Source organism: Microcaecilia unicolor, chromosome 1, assembly GCF_901765095.1.
Source record: "Microcaecilia unicolor chromosome 1, aMicUni1.1, whole genome shotgun sequence".
Taxonomy (NCBI): domain Eukaryota; kingdom Metazoa; phylum Chordata; class Amphibia; order Gymnophiona; family Siphonopidae; genus Microcaecilia; species Microcaecilia unicolor.
In genome coordinates, this window is record NC_044031.1 from 36,214,280 (window position 1) to 36,238,752 (window position 24,473).

At 47.1% G+C, this 24,473-nt stretch overlaps 1 protein-coding gene across 3 annotated transcripts in view; it reads left to right on the forward strand.

Moving 5' to 3' along the window:
• The first annotated feature begins 272 nt into the window (after nt 1-272).
• Nucleotides 273-24,473, forward strand: part of LOC115465078 (protein ZNF783-like) — a 28,991-nt gene continuing 4,790 nt past the window's right edge. For 2 of the 3 annotated variants that reach the window (XM_030195487.1, XM_030195495.1), the window contains exons 1-3: nt 273-386; nt 5,276-5,402; nt 15,695-15,814. In XM_030195487.1, the coding sequence (XP_030051347.1) occupies nt 342-386; nt 5,276-5,402; nt 15,695-15,814 (292 nt within the window). In that variant the 5' untranslated portion in view covers nt 273-341. The remainder of the gene's footprint in view (nt 387-5,275; nt 5,403-15,694; nt 15,815-24,473) is intronic. The other variant, XM_030195501.1, reaches the window with a different exon arrangement.

Sequence of the window (24,473 nt, forward strand, 5' to 3'; positions counted from 1 at the left end):
TTCTTTTTCGCTGCAGCTGTGCTGGTTTGGGCTCTTTTCCGGGGCTTCTATTGGTCCAATGTGGTCCAATAGAAGCTTTTTCGGGGCTTCTATTGGTCCAATAGAAGCTTTTATGGGGCGGGGTTGACTTCGGGGGGGGGGGGGGGGGGGGGGGGGGAATGACGTAAGAAGTGACGCCAGGGGGCGGGGCTGATGACGTTGGAGGCGGGGCGGGGGTTGACTTCGGTTCGGGCTGATTTTGGGTGGGGAAATCCCGTCTGGCAACCGATTCCTTTCCTTCTAACGCTGCAAAGACAACGATTCAGCTCTTCCTCAGAGTAGCCGTCGGTTCACGTCTAATCATGTTAAGCAGCAGAAACAAAATGCCTGTAGGAGTTTCTACTCAGGTAGGAGTTTGTCCTTAGCTTCCTGCCCTCTCTATACAAACACTGCTTTCAGTTTTCTAACCTGGACCGCTGCAGTCAGCCCTGATGATTTTAATAGGACCAGAACAGACCCCGGACCCTTCGGATGATAAGGAATCATGCAAAGTACCTTTAAAAGAGCTGAACAGAATAAATGAATCATTCAGCATTAATCTAATAAGCAGTGGATGCCTGAAAAAAGTTTTCTGTAAATTCCATTTTGCAGGATTTAGCAACCCAGTATCTGTATGTGGAAGTTTTAGCCAACCTATCTGCAGAATATGCATTCTGAACATCAGGTCAGGTGAATTATCTTATACAAAGAAGTTTTTATCAGTTTAAAGTTAGGGTTAATATTAATGCATCTGCACTTAAAATGAATAAGTGTTGTGGGTACCAGCTGAAAGCGTAACTTTTGTCTTCGCCTCTTAAGTTATATGGATAACTTTTGACTGCACATGGAATTACATGGCCAAAGTTTGTTGACAGCTTTGTTTCAGACAAAAGTATATATGCATTTATAACCCGATGCTGATTGCACATGTGCTGTTGACTTTTAGCTGTCCAATTACGTACTTTTCCAAGGTTCTTAGTGTTTGGTATTTAAACTCAATGTTCATGATCACCCTAAGTTTCAGGGTGGAACTTAAAGGTCATGAAAATGTGTATGGAGTGGGGGGGGGGGGGGGGGGGGAGAGGAGGTATCAAAAGGCGTAAAATTTGCCTAGGGCACCTAATCCCCTTGCACTGGTCCTGCTGTCTCCTCCCTCAAGCATCCCTGTTCTCAATTGTTCATATTTTCCCATGCTCTCTCAAGCTTCTTAATCCTCCCCATCTCATGTTCTCTCTTCCTTGTTTTGCTTCTCTTGTTGTCCTTTCTCTTGTTCTACCCTTATGCTCTCCCACCCTCTCTTCTCCACCCCACCTGCTGCCCCACATTCCCCCTCTTCTCCCAACACACTCCTCTTTACCTACTCTATTCCTTTCCCCCCTGTTATATCCCCTCTCCTTCCCCTTTTTCACCTGATCCCCTTCACTTCCATACCTTTCCTCCCTTGTCCTCTTCTCCTTCTTATTCCCAGTTCTCTGCACTTCCTGTTCACACTTCTGCTCTCACCCCATTCTTTACCATCTCCTATTTATCTTTTCCTCTGCACCTCCACCTATTCTCTTGCTTTCCTTTTGTTCGCTCTCGTATCCATCTTTCTCTCCGTTCCCCCCCCCCCCCCAATCTCTTTCCTCTGCTACAGCTCTAGGAGAACATATTTCTCAGATGTGGCTGCTTCCCTCACTTGTCAGTCCAGGGAATGGATGAACAGCATCAGCAGGTCAGAAATGCTTCCAATCCACGCATGTGGCCCTATAAAAATGTTACCATATGCTTGCAATATCCTCCCAGTGGTGGGGTCAAAAACAGTGGTAGAAAGGTTAGTATAGAAAGCCCATGTCGCTGCTGCCCAAACAGAAGAGGCAGACCTAATAATAATATAAACAAAACACAAGAGAATCCCTAAATAGAAAGAGGATGGAATAAATAATTAAATGACCTTAACACTTAGGCCCAGATGCATTAAAGACATTGGTAATTCCCGTTCCCTACCGATTCCATAGCGAATCGGTAGGGAACGGGAATGCATCAACGATAGGGAATGCAAATGAGCTACTCGTTGTAGCTCACTTGCATTCTCTAGTCCTTCGGTACCTGAGTCGGAGAATCGGGACGTCCCTTTAGATTAGGTTCCTCTTCAGCCAATCAAAGCGGGCTTAGCTGGCTGTTGTCAGCGAAACGCGCTCTGATTGGCTGAAGAGACCAGGAAGAGGAGCCTAATCTAAAGGGACGTCCCGATTCTCCGGCAACCAGGAAAATAGAAAATTTTGCTGTGGAGGGGTAAGTGGCGCGGCGAAGACTAAATAGAAGGGGGAAAAAAACCACGAGCGCTGGCAGAGCAAAAAACTGCGAAAAAAAACATCTCTCACAAGCGCAGGGAGAGTACGTCCTTAAAGGACGCCCCTCACATGCGCTCCCTGCTTTTTTTTTTTTTCTTTTTTACCTTTTTTGGGGGCCCTTTTCCTTTCCGATTCCCTCACAGGAGCCCTAACAAGAGGTCAGACATCTCGTTAGGGTTCCTACGGTAAGGGAATCGGAAAAATGGTAGTGCATCTGATTATAATGGGCTGCAACGGTACTGCAGCTCATTATAATAGCTTTTCAATCATTTGCATTCCGTTTTCGTTGCCTGCTACCGTGGCAGGGAAAATGCCCTTAGTGCATGCCCGGGGTGAACTACTTGCGTTTTAAACTGGCTGGAACCAGTTTAAAACGCAAGTTGTGGGCTCATTAGGTTTTGTGCATCTGGGCCTTAAGGCATAGCGGAGCCACAGGTACAACCCTAAACTAATATGCAGGAGTGAAATCCGCACAGAGTGACGGGTACAACTCTAAACTGAGTGGAGGAGTGGCCTAGTGGTTAGGGTGGTGGACTTTGGTCTTGAGGAACTGAGTTCAATTCCCGGCACAGGCAGCTCCTTGTGACTCTGGGCAAGTCACTTAACCCTCCATTGCCTGCCGCATTGAGCCTGCCATGAGTGGGAAAGCGCGGGGTACAAATGTAACAAAAAAAAAATAAACTAAGGCACTGAAAAGTTTTGCAGAGAGGCAGGTACAGATCTAGGTGTCATTATAGATAATTTTGTCCAGTGTGTGGTGGCAGCGGCCAAAAAAAAGCAAACAGGATGCTAGGACTTATTAGGAAAGGGATGCAAAATATGACCAAGAATATTAAATTGCCTCTGAATCGCTCCATGCTTCAATCTCACACTGAGTATTGCGTTCAGTTCTGGTCGTCATATCTCAAAAAAGACTTAGGACGAATCTGAGGAAATACTCTTTCACGGAAAGAGTGGTGGATGCTTGGAATGGCCTCCTGGTGGAGGTCGTGGAGACAAAGACTGTGTCGGAGTTTAAGAAGGTGTGGGACAGGCACGTGGGATCTCTTAGGAAAAAAAGGAGTTAGTGGTAACTAAGGATGGGCAGACTGGATGGGCCATTTGGCCCTTATCTGCTGTCATGTTTCTATGTTTCTATATAGCAGAATTAGAAAAGGTTCAAAGAAGAGTGACCAAAATGATAAAGAGGATGGAAGTCCTCTCGTATGAGGAAAAGCTTAAAGAGGTTAGGGCTCTTCAGCTTGGAAAAGAGACGGATGAGGGGAGATATGATTGAGCTCTACAAAATCCTGAGTGGTGTAGAATGAGTAGATGTAAGTCGGATTTTTATGCTTTCAAAAAGTAGAAAGACCAAGGGACAGTCAATGAAATTACATGGAAATGCTTTTATAGGATGAAATATTTTTTCACTCAATGAATAGTTAAACTCTGGAACTTGTTGCTGGAGGATGTGGTAATGGCGGTTAGCATAGCTGGGTTTAAAAAAGATTTGGACAAGTCCGTAGTCTATTATTGAGACAGACATGGGGAAGCCACTGCTTGCCCTGGGATTGGTAGCATGGACTGTTGCCACTATTTGGGTTCCTGCCAGGTACTTGTGACCTGGAAACAGGATACTGGGCTAGATAGACCATTGGTCTGATGTAGTATGAAAAAAAATTATAAATTAAAACTCTAACCATCTAATTAGGCAGACTAGATGGACCGTGCAGGTCTTTATCTGCTCTAACTTACTATGTTATTACTTCCCAGCGTTCAGCAAACATATCCCTTTTACTACAGACTCCTACAATATCCCTTCTAATTATAAGCCTGCAGGGAATAGAAAGAGTGGTATGGATAGGGATGAGAACAGAATGTGCTGGGGACAGGTTGGGGGATGGGCTGGTGAAAGTGATTGGAATGGCTTGTGGTGGAGGGTGAGAAGAAAAAATCATTTGACCTCAAATATCATGAGGGATTCTTCTGCTATGTTAGATATTTCCATTTACTAAGCTTCTTATATGCATGCACCCTATTAAGCATTTTTCTCAGGGTCCATCCTTCCTTTGAACTCTTCAGTCGCCTCAGGAATGACATGAAAAACAAGAAAGAAGAGGGTGTTTTAAGGTTTTGCTTCTTCTAATGTTGCTTTGGAAGGCGTGAAAGTAGAATAATATCCCTGCTCTCTCCCTTGGACTTAGCAGGGCTGCCGAGAGTGGGGCAGGGGGGGCAAAATTCTTCAGGCCCAGCCTCCAAGGGGAGTGGGGCCAGTGCCGGGGTCTCTCTCTCCTGCTCCTGACGGGACCCGAGTGATCAAGTCCCGACAGGAGCAGGAGAGAGAAAACTCCAGTACCAAGCCCCCCTTGGAGACTAGGGAGGAGCAGACACAGCAGGGCTTCTGGCCAGGGCCTCTGGTTTGACTGGCGGGGATCCCCTCCAGGCCTCGCCAGCAGAAGAGGTTCTCCTCCAGCGCTGCACTTCACTGTCTGCCGCATTGCCTGCCAAGCAGCTGCTTTTCCCCCCAGGCTGTGCATGCTCAGTTTTGAAACCAAGCATGCGCGACATGGGAGAAAAATCAGCTGCAGGGGCAGACAATGAAGCGGCAGAGTGAAGAGCACTGCAGCGCTGGAGAAAGACTTCTGCTGGCAGATCCCTGCCAGCCAAGGTATTTGGAGTTGGGGGGGGGGGTGGTGGTGGCAACGGTGGTGATCCTGGGAGGGGGGGCGGCAACGATGGTGATCCTGGGGGGGGGGGGGCAGCAGTGGTAATGATCCTGGGGGGGGGGGGGGCTGCGGCCCTGCCCCAGGCCCAGCTCAGTCTCTTGGCGGTCCTGGGACTTACACAGAAAACTCTCCTCCTGCCCTGCTGTGCCCCAGTGCTGAGAGCTGTCTTGATAGGAGTGATGTAGAAAGTGCTAAGTGTGGAAGGTCTTTGTGTTTCAGGTCCCAGTAACCTTTGAGGATATCGCCATCTATTTCTCCCAGGCAGAGTGGGAGGATTTAGAGGAATGGCAGAAAGAACTCTATATGGATGTGATGAAGGAGAATTATGAGATCCTTAACTCACTGGGTAAGGGATCATTTTACATTTTTATTAGCAGACCTGAGCTTTTATGACCCCCCACCCCCAAAAAAAAAAAAACGGTTCTGAGTTTGAGGTTTCTTTCAGTGTGATTTGAGTATTAAACTCTGAACTGAATTGTACTAAGACTAGAGGTCTGTGCTTCAGGGGTCTGACAGCAAGAGGCTGAATGATTGTGTTAAGGAAACCCTAATCGGGAATCCTACAGCTGAAGGATACAGAATGTTGCTGTACAATAAAAGGGAGCAGTGAGAAGGCAGCAGATCTCAGTGTAAGAAGGTTTACACTGGTAAAAGGTTATCAATAGAAATCAAACAAAATAAAACATGGAAAAGAAAATAAGATGATACCTTTTTTTATTGGACTTAATACATTTCTTGATTAGCTTTCGAAGGTTGCCCTTCTTCGTCAGATCGGAAAAAATCAAATGAGTTAGCAGATAGTATATATAAGCAGTGGCGTTCCGACCCTAGCTGACACCCGGGGCGGATCGCCGATGCGACCCCCCCCCCCGGGTGCAGCGTGACCCCCCCCCCGGCGAAATGACCCCCCCTGGGTGCACGCCGCTGGGGGGGGGGGGGTGCTGCGGCGCGCGCCTGTTGCCCTGGAAATCGGACTGAAACAGGGCAACAGGTGTGCGCCGTTGCACCCCCCCAGCGGCGAGCACCCGGGGTGGACCGCCCCCCCCTTGGTACGCCACTGTATATAAGTGAGACATCCAAGCATTACTTTGACAGTCTGGCAGGGTGGGAGGGAGGAGGTGGGCATACCTCCTACCCACACCTCCCTCCCACCCTGCCAGACTGTCAAAGTAATGCTTGGATGTCTCACTTATATATAGTATCTGCTACCACATTTGCTTATTTCTGATCTGACGAAGAAGGGCAACCTTCGAAAGCTAATCAAGAAATATATTGTTATGTCCAATAAAAAAGATATCATCTTATTTTCTTTTCCATGTTTTATTTTGTTTGATTTCTATTGATAACCTTTAAGAGTGGACTAACACGGCTACCACACCTCTCCACTGGTAAAAGGAAATAGATCAATATGGTTCTTTAAAAAGGTGGCTGAAATAGTAAGAGCAAAGAGGGACGCATGCACATAATATTTTTAAAAAGCGCAAGCAGAGTGCCACCCCTTCTTGGGAATAGTCAGAATCCAAACTTACTTCCAGGGCAGAGTCTCTTTTTCACTGTGATCTGTAAAGTCTGGTGTTTACACTTTCATTTAAACTCTGGCGTTTGAGTTAGGGGGGAGGGTATGGGAGTCCTCTTACAAACCAAAAATGGGATCATGATTTATCTAGGTGTTCTTTTTGCTTTTTAATGTTTCTGCTTATCACTGTGGTCTGTTTGATTGCAGTCAGATACTCGTTTGCTGCTGTTTGTTTTTTTTTTTGGTTGTCTAGATTTGTTGTCTAGTTGTTAGACGTTGGTTTTGTTTGATCCTGAATAAAAATCATTACAATAGCGGGTAGGGGGAGAGGAAGTGACGTCAGCGTTGCAAATGGTGGCTTAAAACGATAGCTCCCGAACCAGCAACCGCAAAGCTTTAATTATAGGCGCGATCTGCACCACGCTGTAAGGCGAACCCCCAAGGGAAAGCGGTGTGAAAGCGGAGCGCAGGGGACGATGGCATCTGGAAGCGCCAAAACAGCTGATTTGCAGGCATTTGCGTTTAAACGCAAAGACGCCAAGACAATGCAGCAGCAGGAAGAAAATGGCGCGAGTCAAAAGACCGACCACGAAGTCTCGGCTCTCCTAGAGGGCGGAGTGGCGGACGCACCACAACAAGAAGTCTGGGCAAAGCTCTGCAATTGGTTCCAGGAGATCCGCACAGATTTAAAAGACCTAAAAGAGGTACGCCAAGATATAGCTGCCCTAGGTGCGGAGCTTCGGGGAGAAATGGCCGAACTAGGCAGCCGCGTGGTGGAGTTGGAGGCGGGCCTAGAAGAAAATGCGGAGACGCTGCAGACACTAGAGCAACGTGTGCAAGGCCAGAAGGCAGAGACTCAATACCTACTAGACAAAGTAGAAGATCTAGAGAATAGAAGCCGACGAGCTAACATTCGGGTACGGGGTGTACCAGAATTACCGGATTATGTGAATTGCGAAGTGGTGGTACAACGCATAGCGGCCCAATTGCTCTCGGAGCCGGATAGCCCACTAGACGCGGAATCCATACAGATTGAGAGAGCACATAGAGCACTGGGCGGTCGCAAAAATAATGCGCCAAAAGACATTGTGGCCTGCTTTAAAGACCATAAAACAAAAGAAGCGGTGATGCGGAAAGCTAGGGCGGCTGAACCGATCGAGTGGGATAGCTATCCCATAGCAATTTATCATGATTTGTCATCCACCACCCTGAAGTGGCGCAGCGAACTCAAACCCCTAACAAACCAACTGAGAGAAGCAGGGATTAAATATAAATGGCAGCATCCGTTCGCCTTGATGTTTTACAAAGAAGGCAAACAATGCAGAGTGGGGTCGATTGAGGAAGCACAAGACTATTTGGCGGCTCATGGATCAGATGAGGCTACTACAGCTCCGCAGAAAGCAGGTCAACCACGGAAAGAAAGGCCGAAATGGCAGCGAGTGTCCCAAGGAAGGGGGAGACTGAGACGCCAGCTATCAGATAAGCGGATGACCCCATCGGCGAGCATGGGATGACCATTTGACTATAGCCCTATGGGATGATTGTTATTAACAAAAGACTGGAGTTGTTTCACACTGAAGTTAACTAGCCCTGTGGTGCAGAGTGATGGTATGTTGAAGGTTGCTGAGTTATTGACGTGATTTCCTCTTTAATGGACATGCCAATATTGGGTAAATTGGCATGTCAAACACAGATGTGGGGGGTAGGAGGGGGGCTGGGAGGGGAAAGGAGGGGAGGGAGAGCACTAGGTGGTGGATATATAGGTGGGGAAAAAAATAGAATGCCATGTCGGTATGCACGTATGTGACGATGAATGTGCGAGGCCTAAACACCCCCCAGAAAAGAAGGCAGGTGTTCAGAGAGATGCTGCGTCTGAAAGCAGACGTGGTGTTTCTTCAAGAAACCCACTTAAAGCGAAGCCATGAACACTTGATGAAGCATAAAAGCTTTCCAATAATACAGTATGCGTCGAGTCTAGATGGCAAAAAGACGCGGGGGGTGATGGTGGCTATGTCTGGTGCTCACCCATGGTATATACATAAAACAATAAGGGACAAATTAGGCAGATATGTATTGGTGGTGGCATCCCTATACAGTATATTTTATACATTGGTATGTGTATATGCTCCAAATGAGGGACAGGGAGAATTTTTGGAGGAACTAGAGGAACTCATGCAAAAACACATACAGGGACAGTTTATGGTGGGAGGTGACCTGAATCTCACGATGGACCCAGCACTAGATAATTCGGGGGGAAAGGTGACCTATGCCAAAAAGGATAGAGTGGCCCTTAAGGGGTGGATGTTGAGATGGGGGCTAAAGGACCTATGGAGAGAGAGGCATGGGCCAGTAAAAGACTTTACATATTATTCACCAAAATATAATTCATATTCTAGGATAGACTTTTGGCTAGGTGAGGAAGCAATAAGGGATAGAGTGCGTGATGTGGAAATTGAACCAAGAACTTGGTCAGATCACTCCCCGGTGGTTCTAACCATGAGGGTAGTAAACGCGCCTAAAAGACAGTGGAAATGGAGGATGAATGAGGCTCTCCTATTAGACCCGCAAAATATAAGTACCATAGAAAACTATATAACAGAATACCTCAAATTTAATGACACGGGGGAAGTACAGCCTATTAGCATATGGGAGGGGCTTAAAGCAGTACTTAGGGGACAGCTGATATCACTTCAGGCCCACTGTAATAAAATCAGGGCGGAGCGGGAAACCACTCTCAGGAGAGCAGTAGCAGATCTGGAAAAAGCCCATAAAACTGACCCGGCAGATAAGAAAAAGGCGGCAGAGCTGCACGAGCTTAGGGCGCAATTAAATGAACTACAGTTGTCAGAAATAGCAGCGCAAATGCAGCAAACACAGCAAGAATAATTTGAGTTTGGGAATAGGGCTAGCAGACTACTCGCTTTTAAGCTTAAAAAGAGTGCGCAACGGAATGTCATTACTGGCATAAAGGATGCTCTGGGAGAACACCACACTCAAACAGAAAAAATACAGGAAATATTTTGGGAATTTTACACCAAGTTGTATCAGTCAGAACAGACAGCATCTGAGAATGAGATAGCTCAGTATTTGAAGGAAGTTGACCTACCTAAAATGGCCTATGAGGAACTGGAAACACTGTCAGGTCCTATGACACTAGAAGATATAGAAAGGGCAATCGCAGATCTAGCCAATAACAAGGCCCCTGGTCCAGATGGGTTCCCTGTCAGGTTCTATAAAATGTATGCCAAATGGTTGGCCCCTGTGTTGCTGAGGGTGGTGACCTCCCTAGAAACGGCCAGAGAACTACCATACTCTTGGAGAATGGCAGAGATAGTACTGATTTTAAAACCTGGTAAGGACCCGCTTCAGTGAGGATCGTACCGACCGATTTCGCTCCTAAATACTGATTACAAGATATTCACTAAAATGCTGGCTAAGAGATTACAGGGGGTAATGCCACGCTTGGTGCATGAGGACCAAGCGGGCTTTATCGAGGGACGGCAGACATTTGACAATATAAGATGTCTGCTCCATATTATTCAACAAGCGAAGGATGATGAAGCCCCAGTGATTGTGTTCTCGGTGGATGCAGAGAAAGCGTTTGACCGAGTAGAGTGGCCATTTTTGTTTGCGGTCCTAAAACAGATAGGACTAGACGGAAGATTTCTGACTTGGCTTCGCCTGCTATACGCTAACCCACTGGCAATGATTAAGATAAATGGTACACGTACCAAGCCGCTGTCTCTGAGCAGAGGTACACGACAGGGGTGTGCGGTCTCGCCACTGTTGTTTGCACTATCAATTGAGCCACTAGCCAGGATGGTTAGACGCCATCAAGAGGTACGGGGAGTGGTCAGAGGTAGACGTGAGCACAAGATTGTGCTGTTTGCAGACGATATCTTACTAACCCTTACACACCCAAGACAATCACTGGAGCGGGCGATGGAGCTCATGGATCACTATGGGCGCATGTCAGGCTTTAAAATTAATGCAAACAAGTCAGAAATCTTAAACCTCACGACGCCTCCAGGCGAGGTAGAACAAATACAGAGGGCTCACCCATTCGTTTGGGCAGAGAAATCCATCAGATATTTGGGAATCCAAATTACTAATCAGGTAGAGACAATGTTTCAAGCAAACTATCCCAGAAAGATAAAGGAGTTGTTTGAAGAGTTAGACAGATGGGAAGGTCTAAACATATCATGGATGGGCAGAGTCCATGCAATAAAAATGATGATACTCCCCAAACTACTATACCTGTTCCTGGCCCTTCCAATACCAATTCCCCGCTCGTTTTTCCAACAATTAAATAGGAAAATGTTTGCGTACATTTGGCGGAAGAGGCCGCCCAGGGTGCGCAGGTCGGTGATGTTCCAACTCCCGGCCATGGGAGGCATGGGTGTACCAAATTTCTATCTATATTATCAGGCTGCACAGTTGAGGATTCTAGCGGAATGGTACCCTGAAAATAATAAGAAATGGTTACACTGGGAGAGAGCATGGCTAGGAACCCGATACTTAGGAGCTATACTATGGGCCCCGGGGAAGGACCTCTGGGCAGCTATTAGACGGGCTCCGGTGGGGATAGGTCATCTCTTACACACCTGGTACCACATTCGAGCGCAGACATTCCCAGACAGGCTATCTGTGGAGCTCCAGGATTCCCACTGGGAAAATCAGAGAGTGTGTATCAAAGGTGGGCTAAGCAGGGACTCCATAAAATAGATCAGATATGGGATAAGGGGACAATACGGGAATTTCAGGATCTGCAGGTGGAGTATGGATTGGAGGAGAAGGATCTGGTATACTATCATTGTTTGAGAAATTATATACACAGACGAGCGAGGGAAGAACTAGAGTTGGCTGAAACAGTGCTCGAGAGAGCAATCAGGGGGGGAGGGGGCAGGGGCGGTGTGACTAGGCTTTATAGGGCCCTGCTGCTGCTCTCAACTCCCCAGGAATATTATGTGAGGAGATGGGAGTCGGTGCTCCAAACTAGCTTTACGGATGAGAGCTGGAGGAGTGTGTATAGATATTTGTTAAAGCCATCTATAGCACAACCCCTAATTGAAAATGGGTATAAGATGCTGTACTGGTGGTACTACATGCCGGACAAACTCCAGAGAATTTACACGCACATGTCTGCAGACTGTTGGAGAGGCTGTGGGATAAGAGGGACGTTTATGCATATTTGGTGGGAATGTCCAAAAGTCAAGGTGTATTGGGCACAGGTGCTGGAGATGGTTCATACAATGGTTAAGGTGACATACCCTAGTCAGGCAGGATACTGCTTATTACACCTTCGGCCCTCGAAAGTCAGGATACACTGGCATAAATTAGCGATCCAGTGTTTTGTAGCAGCTAAAATTATGCTAGCGAAGGCCTGGAAGCAGGTCGAAACACCAGGCATGCAGCTGGTGGCACGTAAATTAGATTATATATACCAGATGTCCAAGTTGACAGCAATTAGAAAAGGCCATGTTAATTTGTTTCAGAAGATATGGCTCCCATACGAACAGAAGAGAGAAATGCTTTTGTCACCACCATAGTGCGGGGGGGGGGGGGGGGGGGGGGGGGGGGGGGGGGGGAAAGGTTGCTTTATTTGTAACTGTTTTGAATTGTATGTGAAACATTGTCTGAGACTTGGCAAATGTTATTTTTTTTTTTGTTGAAATTGAAAAAGCAATAAAAATATTTGGAAAAAAAACAATAGCGGGTAGGGGGATGTAATTGTTAAAAGTTTGATTACTGTCTGTACTATTATATCTTTATTATGTATGTTTGGATATTGGATTCTCTGTTTACTCATTGTTGGATTTGTTTACTTGTCATCAATAAAAATTGTTGAAACATAAGCTCTGGAATTTGTTGCCAGAGGATGTGGCGAAAGCAGGACCAGCTGTTCCATGAAGCAGAAACTTTATCTCTGTAGCTTGTCCCAGTGATTTACACAATCAGTACCAGGGTAAACAAAATTTGTTAGCCTTCCTAATTTCTGTCAGCATTTCACTGTCTTGCTCTTCATCCTTTCAAGGTGAATGTAGTATACTCCACACACAGAATTGCAGCACCTCCTTACCTCTCTACCCTCATCTCCCCTTACGTCCCTACCCGTAACCTCCGCTCTCAAGACAAATCCCTCCTTTCATACCCTTCTCCACCACCGCCAACTCCGCCCTTTCTGCCTCGCCTCACCCCATGCTTGGAATAAACTCCCTGAGCCCATTTGCCAGGCCCCCTCCCTGCCCATCTTCAAATCCCTAATCAAAGCCCACCTCTTCAATGTCGCCTTTGGCACCTAACCACTATACCTCTATTCAAGAAATCTAGACTGCCCCAACTTGACATTTCGTCCTTTAGATTGTAAGCTCTTCTGAGCAAGGACCGTCCTTATTCGTTAATTTGTACAGCGCTGCGTAACCCTAGTAGCGCTCTAGAAATGTTAAGTAGTAGTAGTAGTTGTTTGACTCTATGTCCTCCTTAGCACATAGTGCCACTTCTCTGATGATTTGATCCACTGTTTAAATTGTACCCATGCATTACAGGAATGGGTAGACGTGAAGCGTCTGTTTACTCTTTCCAAAAACACCAGGATTAGGGGGCATGCGATGAAGCTACAAAGTAGTAAATTTAAAACAAATTGGAGAAATGTTTTCTTCACTCAACGTGTAATTAAACTCTGGAATTCATTGCCAGAGAATCTGGTAAAGGCGGTTAGCTTAGCGAGGTTTAAAAAAAAGGTTTGGACGGCTTCCTAAAGGAAAAGTCCATAGACCATTATTAAAATGGACTTGGGGAAAATCCAGTGCTAATTTCTGGGATAAGCAGCATAAAATGTTTTGTACTTTTTTGGGATCTTGCCAGGAATTTGTGACCTGGTTTGGCCACTGTTGGAAACAGGAATTCGGGGCTTTATGGACCTTTAGTCTGTCCCAGTATGGCAATACTTATGTACAGTGTCTTATTGGTCATCCTCTGAATGGGTGAGTGAAGTGATGTAGTACGTAAGATGGAGGCCTTGCGTGAAAACAAGGAAATCATTCAGATGAGGTGAATGAAGATCTTTTATGTGTAGATTGAAATCCCCTAGAAGGATAAGGTAGGAGGAGTCAAAAAGTAGATGTGCAATCATATATCGAAGATCTATGGTAGAGCTAGCAGCAGATGGCAAAGGATTATAGAATAGAAGAAAATCAATATAGCTGAATTCCTCTCCCATAAAGATATGCATTCAAGTAATGGATGTGGCTGGGAAGTATGATACAAATCTATAAATAGACCCCTGATTGAAGAAAGATAATCAAATAATATACATTTATTTGCACTTGATTTCTAGTGAAGGGAAAAGACCTCAGTGGCTGTCATACTTCCAATAAGGAATGCATGGAAGAACCTTACAATCATACCACATTAGTGATAAAAACCCTTCATATTTTTAATTATCTTCACAGAATTTTGTATCTATATTTTACTTATTGTGAAGTATTTATAGTCTTATTAAAAATCATCTACTGCATTCAAACTTGTCAGAATCACTGCTTAATATCAAAATATCGATATTCAAATATTCTCAAACAATTCTCAAACAGTTTTTTCAATCTCTTGGTATTAACCTTAGACTTGATGTTTCAAAAAGATAAGTAAAAAAAAACAACTTATGTTCTGTGGCTAATTGTATCTCCCAGGCCCACATTTCAGTGATTTAGAAGAATTAGACAAGTTGTAACTCCACCGGAACTAATAATGCAGCTTACAAACAAAATAATAGCAAGTAACTCAGTTCACGCATATCTGTAAAATACCATAGTCAGTACAAGACGCCAAATAAGTTCAGATGTGAAAAGAAAACTTGGGTTTCCTGAATGTGCTGTAGTTTTGTGTCTTCTTAATGGAACGATCTAAGGAGTTCAATAACATAAATACAGTGCAAGAAAAGACCCTGTTGGTGGTAACCAGTTTCAATTCACTTGTTAAGAATTTCAATTGAAGATCGTAGATGCCTAATAGGAAGATACTAAGAACATAAGAATAGCCATACTGAGTCAGACTGATGGTCCATCTAGCCCAGTATCCTGCTTCCAACATGACCAAAGTACCTGGCAGAAACCCAAACAGTAGCAGCATTCCATGCAGAACCCCAAAGAATAGCAAGATTCTGGAATCCTAAAGAGTACAAGATTCCATGCAGAATCTCAAAGAGTAGCAAGATTCTGGAATCCTAAAGAGTACGAGATTCCATGCAGAATCTCAAAGAGTAGCAAGATTCTGGAATCCTAAAGAGTAAGAGATTCCATGCAGAATCTCAAAGAGTACCAAGATTCCAGTCTACCAACCCTAGGGCAATCAGTGGCTTCCTCATGTCCGTCTCAATAGCAGACTAAGGACTTTTCCTCCAGGAACTTGTTCGAACCTTTTTTAAACTCAGATACGCTAACTGCTGTTACCATATCCTCCAGCAACGAGTTTCAGAGCTTAACTATTCGTTGAGTGAAAAACTATTTCCTCTTATTTGTTTTAAAAGTATTTCAGTGTAATTTCATTGAGTGCCCCCTAGTCTTTGTACTTTATGAAAGAGTAAAAAATTGATTCACTTCTACTCGTTCTACACCGCTCAGGATTTTGTGGACCTCAATCATATCTCCCCTCATCCATCTCTTTTCCAAGCTGAAGAGCCCAAACCTCTTTAGCCTTTCTTCATGTGAGAGGCGTTCCATCTCCTATATCATTTTGGTTCCTCTGCTTTGAACCTTTTCTAGTTCCATTATATCTTTTTTGAGATACGGCGACCAGAATTGAATGCAGTACTCAAGGTGAGGTCGCACTGGTGCACGTTTTGTTTCAGATATCTAGGAGCTACAATCTGGAGACCGAATCTTGAATTTACTGTTAAACTCAATTGGGAGCTAGCAGACAGAATACAATTTCTATACAGTTTTGAGTTGCTGCTGTAGAAAGAAACTTTCTTAACTTCTTCCCTGTGTGCAGGGCCTCTAAATTGAGACCTTTATGGTATTTTGCATATTTATTTATTGAAGTCACTGGACAAATTCTTTTTAGTCTTGAATTTACGCAGATTCAACACAGAACGATTATGGGAAAGTTAATTCATTGCTCTTACCCTGGAACAGGCTCTCCAACTGTCACCCCTGATATTATATCCCACATTGAACGAGAGGAAGAGCTGTACATCAGGAATGAGCTAAGATCAGAGGAAAGAGAAACTGGGAAAAGCAGCTGCTCAGGTGAGTCCAGTAATAAGAGGGACTGGGGTAAAACTGCAGAACTGAAGACTGGAATGAACAGCCCTTTTGATGACCTCTGTATTCATTTGCATAAGTACGTGCACGAGTCCTTTTCAAAACCTGGGTGCATACTATCATCTGAGAGCCATAATGTAATCTATTAATTTCATGTATAATTAAAACAAAACAAATGAGGAAAGCATGTGGAATGTGGCTTATGGAATTCTTTCTAACCCTTGTGCATGTGCGGGTGTGTTTTCCTTTGTTGTCTTGCTGTGTCTTTTGACCTGGGGAAGGGAATTAATGGAGCAATATCCAAACATTCTGTTGGTTTAGAAAGAATGATAAAATGAAACCAAATGTATGTAATATATTAAACCGTTAGATGTAATTTGTCAACAGATTTAAAAGGTATTAGTTTGTAGCACATGTAGCAACCATTAAGAAAAACATATGGTTCAGTCACTGGGTTTCACAGTAGAATTTATAACAAAGGAAATGAAATACACATCAGAATGACTAACAAGGGAGCCCATCGGGAATAGGGGTATGATGGTAGAAAAAAGTGGTGTAGCATCCTTTATGGAATTATTTTGTGTGTGTGTTTGTGTGTGTTTGTTTTTTGTCTCCAAAAGAGTAGAGAAGAGGGGAGAGTTTTAAAGAAGCTTTTTCCTAACTACTGTGTTTTGGTGTATCAAAGTTTCTATGCAGCAAAAGTTGAGCTACTGGTGCTTTTTTGTGTGTGTGTGTGGGGGGGGAGGTTTATTCTTCTGGTACCCCTGGTCTGATCTGTCCCATTTTAAAACTTAATATATCTTTTCACTGTTTTTCCCCTGTGCCAATTTTAGCCCTTTAGTTGAGTTTTCTTGACCCCTTATAAAATTCCTTTCCAGCATTCATTTGAGTTGGGAAAAAATGAACAGGTTGAGAAACACTATGATAGATATTTATCTAGTCAATATTCAACCTGTGGCTGTCGGTGTTTTTTTTTTTTTTTTTTTTAACTATCTTGAACCTTAGAGCTTGTCCTATCTGTCTCCAAATATCAGCCTTGAAAGAAGAGATCAACAAACTCAAGAAGGAATTAACTACAATTAAAGAAGCGCCCAGGATTACTCATTTCCCAGCTAATTTACCACCACCACTGCCTCAGAGAATGAAACATCAGAGGAGAATAGATGGGTCACAGTAGGCTCTGGTAGACTAAGATCTGTGACACAGAAACACTGGCCCTCCCAAGCTTTGCCCCTGTCAAATTCTTTTGCAGCGTTGCATCATTATGATAGCGAAAAAAGAAGTACTGTGGAGGAACCAGAGGCAATGAAAGCAGCACAACCCCAGAAACAACCCCCAACTAATGACAGAATTGTGAAAAGCAGAAATTATTACTGCTCGGAGACTCCATTATCAGAGGCATTAACGTAGGAGCACAGTTCAGGGGTTCTTCCAGGATCTTCAGCTACAAGATGTACAGACCAAATACTGAAAGTGATCCAAGAAGAGAGCGAGGCTTCTAACGCTGATGTTGTAATTCACCTGGGGACAAATGACCTGGCCAACAATAGCAAGTTTACAGCACAGATGTTATGATTGGGGTCAGAACCCCTCTCAAACTTACCTCTTTCCTGGGGGTCAGCATGGGGTTAATTGTTTCTCTTTACTACAGCTGTGTGGGTGGACTGAGTTAGCTCTACCTCTCTTTGGGTGTACTGGCTTCAAGTGCTTCACGGTGTTGCATTGGTGTGGGTTGGGCCTCTCTGGGTCAGTGTGCTTTTGCCTAGGTCTAGGGAGTGTGACATCATCAGGGAGGGCCTTGATAAGGAAGTGGTGTTGTTTCCTTCAGGGCCTTTGCAACAGTGGTGTTTGCTTTAGGTAGGGTGGTGCAGTGTGCACTTCTGACTTTGTGTCTAGTTTCCCTGCTTGCTTTTGCTAAGGGCCAGGTTAGTGTTAGTGCAGTGTGCACTGGTGACTGTGTGTTTAGCTTTCCTGCTTTTCCCTTATGGTTCCCCTGCTTTTCCCTCTTGGTTTTGGAAGCATTGCTATGTGTAGGGCTTTGGAAGCTCTGTTGCTGATAGAAGTACTTCAGGGTTTGGTGTTGTTAGGAACACTGCAGAGTTTGCTGTTAGAAGTACTTCTGGGTTTGTGCTATTGGGAGCATTGCAGTCTTTGCTGTTGGTGTTTGGTGATTTAGAATCACTTTTGGCTTATGTGTTAGCTTTCCTGCTTTTTCCTTGTAGCTCCCCTGTCTTCCCTTTTAGTGCTAAGGAAGTCCCTTTCTTGAGCAGGGCTTAGGAGCTCCTGTTTAGTATAGGGCTTAGGAAGTCCTTTTGTCAGTTTACTGTTAGGAACACTCCTGCTGGTTTAGGGCTTGGGAGCACGTAGATCAGTTTAGGTTTAGGAGCACTTCTGTTTCCAGTCCTGGTCCCTGTGTCATCCGGTATCCAGTAAGTCCTGCCGGCTACTCGAACCCAGGAGCTCTACTCCTGGGGGGCTTAGTAGCTAAGTGCAGGTGAAGCTGTGTGGACCACTCCGGTGTGTTCCAGTCCAGTGTTCCAGTCCGGGGAATTCCAGTCCAGTGTTCCAGTCCATGTGTTCCGGCTCGCTGGGCGGTGCCTGCAGTCCCTGTCAGTGTCGGTGTGCTTGCCCAGCGTTGGTTGGTGGGTTTTGCCTGCTGCTGTCGCTCCTCGTCAGCAGCCCAAGGGCTCACGTTTGCTCCAGAGCCCAGCCCCGCGGGCTCTGAACCTGAGAACCTGACAACAGAGAGTGTTCCAGAAGTTTGGGGAGGGACTGAAATCTTTGGTTCAGACTGTGGCTTTTTCTGATGTAATTCCTACGTTGGGGAGGGGAGAGGAATTCAATAAATGGCTTGAGTCTTGGTGTAAAGAAGAAGGTTTTAGATACATAGGAGAATGGGGTAATACGTGGAAAAATAACAGGCTGTACTGTAATGATGGGCTACATCTTTCTGTGATGGGAAAAAGGATTCTTGGGGAGAAATTCAGACAGTCCAGCTGATTTTCGAAAGAGATCGCCGGCCATCTTCCGACACAAATCGGGAGATGGCTGGCGATCTCCTGAATCTGGCCAAATCGGTATAATCGAAAGTCGATTTTGGCTGGCTCCAACTGCTTTCCGTCACGGGGCCGGCGAAAGTTCAAGGGGGCATGTAGCGAAGGCAGGACGGGGGCGTGCGTTGAGATGGCCGGCTGCGCACGATAATGGAGAAAAGAAAGCCGGCCTTGACGAGAATTTGGTCCACTTTATTTGGTCCCTTTTTTTTCAGGTCCAAGTCCCAAAAAAGTGCCCCAACTGACCAGATGACCACTGGAGGGAATCGGGGATCACTAACCCCCTCCCACCCTCAAAAAAACAACTTGCCTCTATGCCAGCCTCAAATGTCATACTCAGGTCCATCGCAGCAGTATACAGGTCCCTGGAGCAGTTGTGGTGGGTGCAGTGGACTTCAGGCAGGCGGACCCAGGCCCATCTCCCCCTACCTGTTACACTTGTGGTGGAAAATGGGAGCCCTTCAAAACCCACCCGAAACCCACTGTACCCACATGTAGGTGCCCCCTTCACCCCTTAGGACTATGGTAGTGGTGTATAGTTGTGGGTAGTGGGTTTTGGGGGGCTCAGCACCCAACGTAAGGGTGCCCAGATTCTTATCAGGAATACTTTCGGGCAGGCCTACCAGTCGGAGGTTGCTGCGTCTGGCCCTGTTCTCGAGCTCATCTTCTGCTTGGCTGGCCAGCTTTTCTTTTAAGCTTGAAAGGTCTGGTTCACAGAGCTGCCATGTGTCCTCCAGCTCTGAGACTCTTTTCTCTACCTCCGTGGTTCTGCTTTTAATATCAGCCAGCAGTCCGTTGAGCTTCCCCAGCTGTCCCTCTAACGAGGTGAATCTAGGCTCTAGCGCGGTTCTGACCGCCGCCGCGAGCTGCGCCAGCTGTCTAGCAGTAAATTCAGCCTCACCTCGAGGCGACGCGGCCGCCATCTTGGATTTGCTGCTAGCCATGGGTGTTTTTTCTCTTTCGCTTTTTGCACTCTTCCTCGTGTTTCCGAGCGGCATGGATATGAGATATTGTTCCATGCAACCTTCTCGGCACTCCAACGGGTCAGGTTCAGTTCTTCGGAGGATTTAATGGATCGCAGGGGACCAGAAACGAGCGGGGCTCTTGGAGCAGCACTGAAACGCTGCTACTGCTCCCACTGCATCACGTGACTCCGCAAGGATATCTTGTTTAATGACTGTTGTTGTAATCTGCCTTGGGAAGCCTGGTATTATAAAGATTGGAAGTAAAATTAAATTCTCCTTTCATTGGGGCACATGGAATCACATCTTCACCTAATCTCTTTTGTAAATGGATTATTGAGCATGTTTCAGGGACAAGTGGTTTTCATAAGTCAAAATTAATATTTAAACAGAACTAAATGGGCTATAAACCCCTAATGCAGTCCATTGGTTTTCTTATATTTTGTCCTTGTGATGACTTACACTGTGCCAAAACTGGAAATACAGTGAAACAGAATGATAGAATTCAGTAGCATCCAAAACTTATTTTTTGTTTTAATCATCTTTATTCAAACCACAACATGTTGGGTGATAAGCTTCATACAGATCAAGAAAAGACAAAACCGTGAACTGTCCAACATCGTACAATAAAAACTTTTACTGAACTCATGCGAATTAATTTCCCCTCCACCAGATTTGTTCCTGTCATTCAGCTCCAACTCTTTTACTGCTTCTCTCCCCTAGCCATCATTACTCCCAGGACACATCTATATACATTATTCCATCTCATCAAGCAGATCAATCCATAGACTGGTGGGTTGTGTCCATCTACCAGCAGGTGGAGATAGAGAGCAAACTTTTGCCTCCCTATATGTGGTCATGTGCTGCCGGAAACTCCTCAGTATGTTCTCTATCTCAGCAGGTGGTGGTCACACTGCAGCAGCTCTGGCTAGGTCTCCAAGCCTAATTGTTTAGGTTTTGTTGAGTACCTGGGGTTGAGGGTTCTTCTTGAGCAAGTGAAACCTGGTGGTTCCAGGTCCCTCCTTTTCTCCCCCCTCCCGCTGGCTCCGTTAAAAAAAAAAAGAAGAAACGAAAGCGAATTGAAGGTACAGCTTTCCTTGCAGCTGCTCACTGGGACACCATTTCATTGCAGCTCGGAGCAAGAAGCAGGTAATTTTACCGTTTTTAGTGGGCAGGGGGTTCCCCGAACGTCTTCCACATGGCTTATGGCGTCGTACAGCAAGGGCGCGAAAAGACGCTCCCCAGACCGCGTGCGCGCGTCTAGTGGGGAAGCGGGGGGTTCGGAGTCAGAGACGCCTTTTCAGAGTTGAGCGAGTTAGCCGGTTTGTCCTCTGTTGCGGCAGTTTTTCCCGCCTTAGGCGCCCATCCCCCATTGGCCGCCGTTCCGGTTTTGGCCGGCCACGCTGCTCGGATGGCTTCTTCTTGGGCCGCCCTCGTGGTGGGAGACACTAAAAAGGTGGCCGCCCTTGATTTGGGCGGCGGTAAAAAGTTGGCGAATTTGAAGCGCCATTCTTCCTGCGCGATTCCTTTGCGGAGTGACGCGGCGGACGCCATTTTGAATGCACAGCGCGCCTCTCCCCCGCTCTTAGGAGTGCAGGTTGAGAGTGCCTCTAGGACTGTTGTCCAGGCTGCAGAGCTGCATAGGCTGGGGGGTTTCTCCCCTGAGTTCATTTTGCTGCTGCATCAGGCCTTTCTTATGCAAAACGCTGCCCCTGCTCCCCTGTCTGACAAGGGTGATGAGGCTTCTATGATCAAACGCCCTCGGGTGGATCTCCAGGCCCTAGGGGACTCTGTGTCCTCTGATGTAGATGAGGGCAGCGTATCTGAGTTCTCCCAAAGGTCCTTCGGGGATTCTTTGGAGGAGGCTGATCCTCGCTCGGATAGAGTGGATGACCACTCTGCAGCACGGCTATTTCGCTTAGAGGATTTGCCCAACTTGTTAGTGCAGGCCATGAGCATTTTAAACATTTCCTCTCTGGAGGAAGGCCCGCTTTCAGCCTCGGCAGGCTCAGCTATTATGCTGGGAACTAAGCGCCCACCTAGAACCATCCATATTCATGAAGCCATGCAGACTTTAATTTCGGCTCAATGGGATGTCCCTGAAGCGAGCCTTAAAGTAGCCAGGGCCATGTCCCGTCTGTACCCTCTGCCGGAGGGTGATTGGAAGGCCTTTCTCTGGCCCACAGTAGACTCTTTAATCACTGCAGTGACTAAGAAGACGGCTCTGTCTGTGGAAGGTGGCACTGCTCTGAAAGACGCTCAGGACAGGAGATTGGAGGCGGCCTTAAAGTCGGCCTTCGACGCGGCCGCCTTGAGTTTACAAGCCTCGGTGTGCGGCTCTTATGTAGCCAGGGCATGCCTGACCGTTTTGCAGCGGGCTCCCCCCCTCGGATCCTTCCTTGAGGGCGGACTGTCCGGCCCTGGAGTCGGGCTTGGCCTACCTGGCAGACTTGCTGTATGATGTCTTGAGAGCCTCGGCTAAGGGTATGGCTCAGACAGTCTCTGCCCGGCGGTGGCTATGGCTTAAGCACTGGTCTGCTGACCATGCTTCAAAATCTCGTCTAGCCAAGTTGCCTTTTAAGGGCAAGCTGCTCTTTGGGGACGAGCTGGACAAGATCGTGACGGAGCTCGGCACTTCTAAAGGCAAGAGGTTGCCGGAGGTCAGGGCGCAGGCCGGCAGTGTTCGTCCTGATTCCTCCAAGGGCCGTTTTCAGGAAGCCCGTCAGTATCGCCCGGGCAAGTCGGGCTCCTCTTCCTCGTCCTCCTTCAAGCGGAATTTCTCCCCCAAGCAGCACTCCTTTCGCAGGGACCGCCATCCCAGAGGTTCGTCCTCCGGCCCTCCCCCAGGGTCTCGTACCCAATGACGGGGCCCTGGTCCATGGCCCAGAGCAGATAGGAGGGCGGCTGTCCTCATTTCTGGGCGAGTGGACCAGGGTAACTTCAGACGCTTGGGTTCTGGAAGTCATCAGAGACGGCTACATGTTGGAGTTCTACCAGCCCCTGAGAGACGGGTTCGTGAACTCTCCCTGCAAGTCTCCTGTCAAAGCAGCAGCAGTGCAGCAGACTTTGGACAACCTGATCTGCCTGGGCGCGGTGGTCCCAGTACCAGTAGATCAACTTGGCAAGGGACGCTACTCCATTTACTTTGTGGTGCCAAAGAAAGGAGGTTTGGCTCGGCCTATTCTCGACCTCAAGGGAGTAAATCGGGCCTTGAGAATATGGCATTTCAGAATGGAGACTCTACGCTCCGTGATAGTTGTGGTGCAAAAAGGAGAATTCCTGGCATCCTTGGACATCAAGGAAGCTTACTTGCACATTCCCATCTGGCCGCCTCATCAGCGCTTTCTGCGCTTTGCAGTGCTGGACCGGCACTTCCAGTTCAGAGCCCTCCCGTTTGGGTTGGCTACGTCTCCGCGGACCTTCTCCAAAGTCATGGTGGTCATCGCGGCTTATCTCTGCAAGGAAGGAGTGCAAGTCCATCCCTATCTGGACGACTGGCTGATCCGAGCCCCCTCCTAAGCAGAGTGCGGGAGAGCTACAGACAGGGTCATTGCTCTTCTGAGCTCCCTGGGATGGATCATCAACTGAGAGAAAAGCCAGCTGCGCCCGACTCAGTCTCTGGAGTATCTGGGTGTTCGGTTCGACACCCAAGTGGGCAGAGTGTTCCTGCCAGACAGCCAGAGTATCAAGCTGCGGGACCAGGTGGACCGGTTCCTAGCCTCCTCTACTTTTCGGGCTTGGGACTATGTGCAGCTGTTGGGGTTCATGTCGGCCACGATGGAAGTAGTGCCCTGGGCCAGGGCCCATATGAGACCTCTACAGCACTCTCTGCTGCGTCGTTGCACTCCGGTTTCGGAGGATTATGCCATACGCCTTCCCTTGGATCCAGCGGTGCGCAAGGCGCTGAGTTGGTGGCTGAGGCCAGACAAGCTGTCCACAGGAATGCCTCTGAAGACCCCAGAGTGGCCACAGGAATGCCTCTGAAGACCCCAGAGTGGATTGTCGTCACGACAGATGCCTGCTTGACGGGCTGGGGAGCCCACTGCCTGGGAAGGACAGCGCAGGGGCTCTGGTCTCCTGTAGAGGCGACGTGGTCCATCAACCTCCTGGAACTCCGAGCCATTCGGTTGGCGCTTCTAGAGTTTCTCCCGGTACTGGTGCTGAGGCCTGTACGGGTCCTGTCGGACAATGCCACAGCTGTGGCTTATGTCAATCGCCAGGGAGGTACCAGGAGCGCCCCTCTAGCCAAGGAAGCCATGAAGCTATGCCTGTGGGTGGAAGCGAATCTGGAACAGCTGTCGGCGGCTCACATTGCTGGAGTCATGAATGTCAAGGCGGACTTTCTCAGTTGCCATACTTGGATCCCGGAGAGTGGCAGCTGTCTGCTCGGGCGTTCTTGGACATCACGAAGCGCTGGGGCAAGCCGAGCTTGGACCTGATGGTGTCCTCGGCCAATTGCCAAGTGCCGAGGTTCTTCAGCAGAGGACGGGACCCTCGATCTCTGGGAGTCAATGCTCTTCCCCAGCAGGGGCCGGTACAGGAGCTTCTCTACGTGTTCCCGCCCTGGCCCATGATGGACAGAGTTCTAGGCCGGGTGGCAAAGCACCCAGGCCGGGTGATCCTGGTGGG